The sequence below is a fragment of the Cynoglossus semilaevis genome, chromosome Z (assembly GCF_000523025.1).
Source record: "Cynoglossus semilaevis isolate Cse_v1.0 chromosome Z, Cse_v1.0, whole genome shotgun sequence".
In the NCBI taxonomy this organism is placed as follows: domain Eukaryota; kingdom Metazoa; phylum Chordata; class Actinopteri; order Pleuronectiformes; family Cynoglossidae; genus Cynoglossus; species Cynoglossus semilaevis.
Window position 1 is genome coordinate 2,164,338 of NC_024328.1, and position 10,228 is coordinate 2,174,565.

Here is a 10,228-nt window from a genome sequence, read left to right on the forward strand (position 1 = left end):
TTCCATCTCTCCCTGTTCTCTGTATCTTCTACTCTGACTCCAACTATCTGCATGTCCTCCTTCACTGCATCCATATATCTCCTCTTTGGCCTTCCTCTTTGTCTCCTACCTGGTAGCTCCATCTCTAACATTCTTCTACCAATGTATCCACTGTCCCTCCTCTGCACATGTCCAAACCATCTCAATCTGGCTTCTCTAGCTTTTTCTCCAAACCTTCCTGTCTGTGTTGTCCCTCTAATGACCTCATTCCTGATCCTGTCCATTCTTGTCACTCCTAGAGAGAATCTTAGCATCTTTAACTCTGCCACCTCCAGCTCCTCCTCCTGTCTTCTGCCTATTGCTACTGTCTCTAAACCATACATCATGGCTGGTCTCACCCCCGTCCTGTAAACCTTTGCCTTCACCTTAGCTGACACTCTTCTGTCACAGATCACTCCTGACACTTTTCTCCAGCTGTTCCATCCTGCCTGTACTCTATTCTTCACCTCTCTTCCACAGTCTCCTCTGCTCTGAACAGTTGATCCTAAGTACCTGAACTCCTGCACCTTCACCACCTCTGGTCCTTGTCGCCTCACTATTTCACTGTTCTCCCTTACGTTTACACACATGTACTCAGCTGACCTTCATCCTCTTCTTTCTAGTGCAAACCTCCACTTCTCTAGGTTCTCTTCTAGCTGATGCCTACTGTAATTGGTGGGAAGATTATTGATGACAGTTTCTTCTGAGTGAGTTACTCACTACCTTGTTCACTTCCTTCTGACTTCCTGTGTTTTTTTTTTTCACGTCTCAATGGTTTGATCGTCGACCGTCCAATGGCGTTGGTCCACATGCGGAGCAGCAGAGAGGGGCAGCAGTGAGGCGCTTTAATAAAACCACACTGGCAGAGTAGCGTGGAGTCACAGGGAGCTGCGCCACGGTCAGGCACGACACGATACGGTTCGCGGACGGTAGCACAGAGAAGGACTTGACCTGGGTTGATGCGGTCTCCAGCACAGGACTCTGCCGCACACACTCTCTCCTACCATTTCCGGAGATAAGAGGGCGCCCTGAGTCATCTGCAGTCAGTCAGTCAGTCAGTCAGTCAGACAGTCAGTCAGTCAGACAGACAGACAGACAGACAGAGACAGGGAAGAGGAATTTTTTTTCACTGCAACACTGATATTTTTGAACGGGAAAGGACGCGTGCTTTGACCGCAGTCAGTATCTGTCTATAATCGCCCAGTGTGTGAGGTCTCGTTGCTCCTTCTCGGCTGTTTCTCCTTTTCGAAATCAATACAAAAATAGTTTTAAGTTACAGCAGGTACAAGCAGCAGCAGCAACAGCACACAGCAGTGTTCTGGGGGCGAAGGAGCAGTCTGTTTGTCCGCCATGGAGAACGCTCACACGAAGAGTGTGGAAGAAGTTTACAGTTATTTCTGCGTCAACGAGAGCACGGGACTTTCACTGGACGAGGTGAAGCGACAGAAGGAGAAATGGGGCCTAAACGGTAAGAATGTCCGCATTCTCTCACACAAAGACTGCTGTTAATGAGACACGTTTTTAGCCCCGGAAAAAAAGCCGGGTAATTGTAAGGTGTTCATTGTGAGCAACAGTGTGTTCACTAACGTGAAGTTAGCGTGCCGGCCGGTGTTACCTGTAGTGAAATGACTGACGTCATCATTGGTGTCCTCGAGGGTTTCCCAGGTTTTGCGTTTTTAAATTGCACCGTCCATTTGTACATGTGTGAAGACAAATCTCATTGGGCACACAGAACATTCTAGAAACTCACGAGAACTTAAAAAGAACGATTTTAGAAAAAAACAATTTGAAATTATTTCCATAAAACCTGCGTCGAAAATAAGACTGCAGGTGTCTAAGTGTATCGTAACGTTTAAATTGGTTAGGATTCCCAAACCTTTCATACAAAATGCCACTTTTTATAACAAAGATAACAAACCTAACTTTCTTCTTTCTTATAATTTCCAGGCTAATTATGTAATAAAACATTATAACTTCACCATTCATCAAGAACAAGATAAAATATTGTCTTTATCCTGTTTTTTCTTGTATTGTTTTTGGTTGTTTTTTATATTATTTTTTTTACAAACAAGTACCCCAGCATGCAAATTGATGTCTTCTTAAAAAAATAGCTCATGTTGCATAGGAAGTGTAATGATAATTTGGGTTTGTTTTAAAATAAAAGCATCCTGATAACTAGGACTAGTGGCATCAATTGCACAAAGTATAAGATATGAAATGGGACTAAATTTCATTGTCTAGACCAGTGGTTCTCAAACTTTTTTTTCTCTGTACCACCTGAGAAAACATTGATCTCTCTGAGTACCTCCATGATGACCAACAATAGAATATAGCAGCATAGGCCTTCACTGTTAGCTTCCACCACACAGGAGAGAGGTTTAGAAAGATGTTTAGAAAGATATTTTTGTTTAAATGTTGTATTAATTGTGCATGGTATGATTCAGGTTTATTCAATTCAAAAATGTAAATGTGAAAATATGAATTTTCACACACAGTTTGAGAACCACTGGTCCAGCCATAATTGAGCTTATTTAGTATGCAGGCCTCTTCTGTTATAAATGACAAACACATCATGATTTTGTGTAGACGGTGCAGGTTAATTATTAGCCCGGGGACACAGAAGAGGCAGCTCTAGAGCAGTAGGTCTTCGATTAATCCTGTAAACTGTAAAGTAACACACCTAATTACTTTGCATTTAACACAGAGGTATTCTGATACAGCGCCTCATACCGTTATGAGGTATGAGGAATGAGGAATGAGGTATGAAAATGTCTAAGCAACCACAATTGCCAGGACACTGTTGCAGTACCTCCAGCTAAGTATTGGTACCTCCTGCTAAAATACCTCTTCTATGAGCACACAGGAACCCATAGTCCATTAGTACATTTTAACACTGGAAAGAGAGCCAAAATGAAGAGCTTAAAAAATGTGTGTTAACTTAAAGGTATGAAATGTTTTATAACCCCTCAGATTGTAATATTCATGCATAAACAGTCCACCCTTTATATGCATATACTTTATGCATACATTTAGATTGAGGATATACAACTCTTAGAAATATCTGTAGTAATGAACCTCATGCCCCTGAAAGAGGAAACTTGTGTCATTTGCCCTTGGAAGACTGAAGCTAAAGAATGTCGTTGTTGATATTTAAAATGTTCATCCAGGCTGTAACACACATCCAGACCAGCTATTAAATTTTAAAGTGGCTTGCCATAGGCAACATTTTGATGATTGCATGCAGTCCAGTGTGAGATTGTGAACATCGTATGAATGTGTAACATTGTATTATGATCGCATTGAGGACAGTGATAACATTGTTTAACATAACCTCACTGTGACTTTGTTGACACTGCATTGTTCAAACATGGTGACATTGTTGAACACAGCAGCAGGCTGCTTGTTTCTTAAAGCAAAAGCCCAACACATCGGCCTGTGTACACATTGGAGACCTAGCAGGCATTTGACACTGAGAACTGGCCACCGGATCACAAAGGTAACCTTATCTGCCCAAGTTAATCTCTCTTGTCCCTGGGCTAAACAGCTGTTTTATATTAATCCTCACCCCCCAGGCCCCTCTCCATTTCTTCTCATGTCATATTGACCTTTATGGTGATTGGAGTTTACAAAATTCTGAATAAGATCTTTACCATAAAATGATCGGTCCTAGTTTATAATGACCGTTGATTGCTATATATGTAATCGTCACCACTAAAGGGACAGTGACAACGCCCACGCTGCCTAAGATGAGGCTAGTTTTATGATTCATGGTTTCATTCATCCAAATATGAGAATCCTCTTCAGACTGTTCAGAGCTGTTGTGTCTGCTCTCGTGTAGCAGTAGCTTAAAAGGACCAGAACAATGGAAGGTCATTGCAATTCTTTTGGTAGGCCAAAAGGGTCGATCAAAATAGACCCACGTTGGTTGTAGCTTGATGGTGCGTCGTGTTCAGATTTTGGACTGAAGTGGACACAATAGTACTAAAGCTTCATGCCATGAGCAGTTGATCACATATCTACAGTGAATCCTCAGAGGACATGAAACATATGACTTTGAACTGAGGCACATGCATCCACCTGCCTATATAACTATTCTCTCTCACACACACACACACACCTTAACCTCACTGTCCTCTCTCTTCTCCCCCCTTCTTTCTTTCATGTGTTTCCTGTTTTAATCGTGGATTGACGTTCCTCTCCATGAACAAACAGAGTTACCGGCTGAAGAAGGTAATCAGTATTATCACTGACATGGTTGCTGTCATAATGTGACATATTATTATTATTATTATTAACCAACTCCTTTCTCCACAGGGAAGTCTTTGTGGGAACTTGTCCTTGAACAGTTTGAAGATTTACTTGTTCGAATTCTTCTGTTGGCAGCATGTATATCTTTTGTAAGTATGCCTCCTCGACTGTGGATATGAGATGTTCTTGTTTAAAAATACAGGATTTATTGCCATTTTAACAGCAGGCACTTGCAAACGATCACTTTCTCCTACAGTCACTTAATAAAACTTGGCAGGTGGGCATCTTACATGCTTTTGTAAGTCATGTTCACACTAAACCAGCTGGTTAGTAGTTGTTCATGTGCACCAGTGAGGTATATTGTGCCTAATCTAAAAACAGGAGGACAAGGTGTAGCTTCCTTGTACATATATTTCCTATAGCCGGAGAAGGTGTTAACACAAGGTCAGAATGGCAGTAAGGAACATGATTAGCCCCCGTGGGATGACTGGCGGGGGAGTGGGAGGAGGTGTGTTTGTGTTCACTGCAGGGTGCTGAAGCGTAAATGTCTTCAGTTTGTGTAACTAAGCCGAGGTCACATACTGTCACATTAGTGAGCAAACAGCTGAGAAGGCTAGAGACCATCTGAGGAATGGTGACAACAGCAGAAGTAGTGTTAAGTTGCTCGCACCATGTAAGTAAGACATTTTGAAAGGCCGGCTATGTTTGCTATGTAATATCACCCTCTCATCATGAGCTCTGGACTTAAGACTATGCCTCTTGGTGCTTGACTGATAGATGGTTTTTGGATCAGCTATCATCAGCATACCTCCTGAGCAGGGAGGTACCAACAATGCTATTGTGAAGCTTGTCCTGCGTCTCAGCTCTGAGATGAAAGCTTTTGTTTGATCTGCACTTACTTTACAGAGGAACAAAGCTCATTTGGCTTCTTCTGCTTCCAAAGTTGGTGCTATTTAGTAGTTTGAGCACAATCAATGTGGACTATCAACATATTAGCTTACAACTTGAGAAGACCAACACTTCAGAATTGTCCTAAATTTAAAACTGATGACCCCTTCTGTTAATGCTATCCACATTTGAATGTGGATAGCATGTGTGGATGGCAACACCACATCTGAATAGGATCTCCATTATGGACCAACTATTCATAAAATCCAATTAAAGTGTCTATAATTTAATGGTTTGGTTCTGCAAACTGGATTTTGAATTCTGATGATGGCATTGTCAATTGTCTACGTCAAAAAGACATTGACTTCTAGATATTCTTATAATTTGTATTTTTACACCACCTCAGTTAAGCATGATTTTCTCTCACTGTTTGCTCTCCTTTTTTTTATCACCTCTGTCTGCTCTTGTCAGTGAAGTGTTATTGCACGTGAGCTACATGTGTGTGAGGGACAGACTTGGTACGTATTGTGCAGTCCCAGGTCAGGTGATACTGAGGTGTCAGTGGCTGCTGTATGGCAGACGGACTGAGCACCACTCGAGACCAAATTTGGGCTCTGGCCCATCAACAGGAGGTCTCTTATCAGTCAAATGTGCACACCTACTTCTGCGTGCATTCATTGACTCCCAGACTGCCAAGCTCTGGATTTTGGACTCCAGTCAAAGAAGGTTCATTTATGCCCAAATTCTTTTTAAACCAGTCATGATGACTGATAGTTTTACGACACGATAATGACACATTAACTAATTGCTCTTTCTTCAAACTATGTAATTTTAGATGCAAAGAGAGTACAATTCAGAATGTTTTAAACTAAGTGAGTAGTAACAATTTAAAATGCTTCTGCTGCCACATCCCAACAAAATGGCTGCAGTTCATGCTAAATATCCAGTATGACTACTCAATATTCCCAGGATTTGCTCTTTTTGTCTGCGGTTGGTGTTTTTATTTATTTTTCCATTCAGATGTCGTACATGTATACACAACTGCACGGTGTTAGGTGCATTAATGTTGATAATTGTGGTCATTAAATGCACAGTAGTCATGGACATACAGTTGCATGTTTGGGTTTTTTTCACATTATGTATAAATTGATGTAGGATGTGTGAGAAGATCTTCAGCTCTAAACAATCTTCGGCTCTAATGCCAAGCTTTTAGCTGCTAACATACCGTTAAATGCTGCAATTGACTACCACTGCTTTCATTAAAAGGTTTATGTAAGAGATGAAACCCACAGAACTCATTTAAATGCATAATAAGACTTTTTTTGAGATCCTTCCATCTGTTACCATTTTAACCATCCTTGCAGTGAGCTGGTGCCTGCTGTTTCACTAAAATGTCTCTCACAAGATGATGCTGACAACAGTGTTCCCTCTGTTTTTTTCAGGTCCTGGCCTGGTTTGAAGAGGGTGAAGAAACAATCACAGCGTTTGTGGAACCTTTTGTAATCTTACTCATTCTTATAGCCAATGCCATCGTCGGTGTGTGGCAGGTGAGGGAAAAAAAAAACCCTTTGTACTTTAATCTTACTGCCCTCTCAAAAATGAGAAAATACTGGAAATGTTTTACATTAAAATAACACACATTTTTATTCTTGAATGTTTAAATGTTTTAATTAATTAATTATTTTATTTTATGATATTTGTCTCAGTTACGGCATTGTTATGACAACCAGGCACAACAGCAGTTTAGAGATTTGACCATTACTATGGCATTGACATCCATCCACAGTCAGATCCACTGCAGTGTTTGGTTTATCACAGCATTCAGAATGCTGGAGCAACACCACGCTGATGAAATTGTTTCCCCCATTCAGATTACATAAGGAGCAAAGTAAACAGCAAAGGCAAAACGTGTGGGTGCAAAGCTGAAATGCACTCGTCCTGGGTAAAAAGATTGGTGCCTATCTATTTTAAGTTGTAAATGCAGATGAATCCATTAAAGAAAAGACATTGTCAATTACCCTAAACCAGGGGCCGCTGTAGCTGCAGGTCTTTGGTCCAACCAAGCAGCAGCACACCGGACTGGACACATTTAATTAACTGATGGGCAGATGATTTAATGTGAGAGAATGAATGAATTGCTCCCACAGACGAATGTACGCAACTATATCAATAATTGTGAGCTCTCGTCTTGTTTGAGTGGAACAGCTCTGAGAACAGTTATCATTTAATCTCATGTGCAGTGACACTACATATTGTTTTCACTTCACCAGGAACGCAATGCTGAGGATGCCATTGAGGCACTTAAAGAGTATGAGCCGGAGATGGGGAAAGTGTACCGGCAGGACAGGAAAACTGTTCAGAGGATCAAAGCCAGAGACATCGTTCCTGGAGACATTGTAGAAATTGCTGGTAAGATTAAATTGTCTGTTTATCTTCTGTCATTACTTTCTGTAATGTTTTGGTTTTTGTACGGTCTTATTTAGCCCCACCACAGCCTACCTGGGTTTTTGACAAACCAGGATTCTTTGTACCACTCTGAACAGTTTGGGGTCTACCTTTGTTCAGCATGTAAATGACATTCAGTATGAAATAACAGGCCTTCTGAACTCTTATGGTTTTCCATATATTGTGAGTATATAGAAAACCACTGCATCTAGAGATGTGACCCTGCCTCCCCCGTCCCGCATTTAATTTAGAAAGATGTTCCTTCTTTGTAGAAGTGTCTTGAATGAGAGGTAAAAAAAAAGAGGTTATCACAAAAACATTCACGATTAATCCGTCACAACAAAGATGACTAAAAACATGTCAGAAGATTAACATTATTGCCTGTGCGCTTTTATCACAATTTGACTGCTTTGTTGAAATGTGCCTTGCAAGGAAAAAGCTATTTATTCACTTGCAATGGTCACAGTGATGTGGTCACAGATCATATTTAGCACAAGCTCCAATTGAAACCTCCCCCGCATCTCTAAGTGTCACTGCAGGGGTGACACGCCCCACAAGAATAAAGTATTTTGAGATGCACTTATTAACCCAGTGTCACAATAGGATGAGGGCGAATGCTTTCAAGGCCTAGATTATCGTGTGGTGTCTCTGTGCATCTGCTACCACAAAGTCATATGGTGCCACTGTATTTTTGCTGTACAATCTAATACAACAGCTTTATGCAGTATAAAGTGAGCAGTGGGGTGATTCATGCTGCTGTGGTCAAGTCAGTGGTTTCACCAGCTGACATCCTCTGGATGTAAAACTTTGATTCCCTGCATGGCACCATGTGTGTGTTTCTAGGAATGGAGGCAATGCTGTTGTCCTTCAAATGCTAATGTTATCGCAATGCTTTGTTTCTGTAAGCCAATGAAGGGATGCATAGTTTTTTCTGGTAGCTTTTATTTTTAACCGTCATTGGCCATTCAGATTATGGAATGCAGTATTTTTAGAGGCAGTGACAGTCGCGAAGATGACAGGTGTCTGGTCCCACCCCACATGAGCCCTTCCCATCTTGCTCAGGGAAACATTACTGCAGTGGATGATGTGGGGTGGGAGTGTTTAGCAGGACTCCTTTGTGACCTTGACGCAGGGCAAACAGAGCTGGATCCTTCCACCTTCAATTTTCTTGGAATGTGCTGGGGTTTTGGTTAAGAGTGCTAATTTTAATGTGTTTCGGGCAACTACATACTCATTTGTCAACTTGTCACTGCAGCTCAAGATCTGATTAAATCAACCAAAACATCTTAATTATTTGACTGGATATTTAGCGGTCTTTAGATTATTTCATGTTTAGTGTACTTTACGTACCACATTGCAGTCATTATCTAATAAACCTGATTTAAAAATCCAAGACCAGTGTGTGTGCAGGATAGCAACATCACACATTTGAAACAGGCTCCATACAAAATTAAATGAAATGCCAGTTACTTTTACATTTTCTTGCAATTACATAACACTTTGTGCTGGTATATAAGAGAAAGTGTGTGTTTGTCCAGCCTGTTTTGACGTGCATATAATGGTCAACTTATCCCAGAAACCCTGATAGTAAGAAGACAATTATATTGATCTGTGAGAGATTTTGTCTCTATGAATGTATTACATATATACTGTATTTTCAGACACACTCGCACACATGGTGTTACAAGGAGTTAGTAAGTCAACAAAACACTGAGAATGTTGACCTCTGTTTGTCTGTGTTGATATGGAAAAAAGCATGTCAACTGCTGAAATACTTCTACGTGGGGAACAATGATCAGTAGTTTCATAATTCCTCTCTCGTGTGTGAAATTAAAACCTTGGTCTGCAGCAAAATGTACCGTCCGTGTGAGCAGGGCTATCGTCCTTTTGTTTAAAAAAAAAAAACAAAAGAAATCTGAAGCTTCAATGTAACCCCTGCCATGCAGAGGAGGAATGTGTGATGACGCAGTTGCAGGCTAGGCAGCCACAACGCACCAGGTAGAGCACAGGCAGATGACGACCTCTCAGTGGTGAGAGGGGATTGCCTGCAGCCAATCTTTGCTGCTCTCTGTCAGGGGGCTGCTGGAGGTTTGAAATTGCCTTCAACTCACGCCTCGTCCTTTATCTACCCTGCAGCTGAATGCTAACTGAAAGCTGTTTCATGTTGCTGTGAAAAACAAACTCTAACTGACTGTCAGATTTTTATCCAAAAGTACATCACAGTTTTTACTGATCAAGTTTATTCTGGACTGCTGGTGTCTCTTTTGTGCTCGTCTTTGGTAACAAACTTATGAGGATGTTGTTAAACAGTTTTTGGAAACTTTTGATTTATATATTTTCTCACATTGTAAGATTTCACAAAAGTTTGTTTGTACTACTGTACTGTACAGTAGGTTGGTGCTTATTTTAAGAGCCAGCTGTGAAAACTTGATAAAGAGTTACATCGGTGCACTTAATAAAACCCCTAAATAATTTGTTGAGCTGATAAGGTGTGCAGTGTGCCAGCTGTATTATCGTTTATCGTATTTAAAGCATTCACTGCCCTCAGTTAAGTTAACGATGCAGCGATGCAGTCTTTGAGGAATCCTGCTGTTTCCTGCTGCCTGAAAAATGGTGTAGTCTGGGAGTG

At 41.0% G+C, this 10,228-nt stretch overlaps 1 protein-coding gene across 2 annotated transcripts in view; it reads left to right on the forward strand.

Annotated features, from left to right (window-relative positions):
- Window positions 1-890: 890 nt before the first annotated feature.
- LOC103397440 (sarcoplasmic/endoplasmic reticulum calcium ATPase 2) overlaps window positions 891-10,228 on the forward strand; it is a 23,880-nt gene continuing 14,542 nt past the window's right edge. Inside the window, exons 1-5 of one of the 2 annotated variants that reach the window (XM_008335700.3) lie at window positions 891-1,486; window positions 4,231-4,248; window positions 4,333-4,415; window positions 6,597-6,701; window positions 7,425-7,563. In XM_008335700.3, coding sequence (XP_008333922.1) covers window positions 1,369-1,486; window positions 4,231-4,248; window positions 4,333-4,415; window positions 6,597-6,701; window positions 7,425-7,563 — 463 coding nt within the window. In that variant the 5' untranslated portion in view covers window positions 891-1,368. Of the gene's footprint in view, window positions 1,487-4,230; window positions 4,249-4,332; window positions 4,416-6,596; window positions 6,702-7,261; window positions 7,273-7,424; window positions 7,564-10,228 lie in introns of those variants that run through there. The other variant, XM_017043146.2, reaches the window with a different exon arrangement.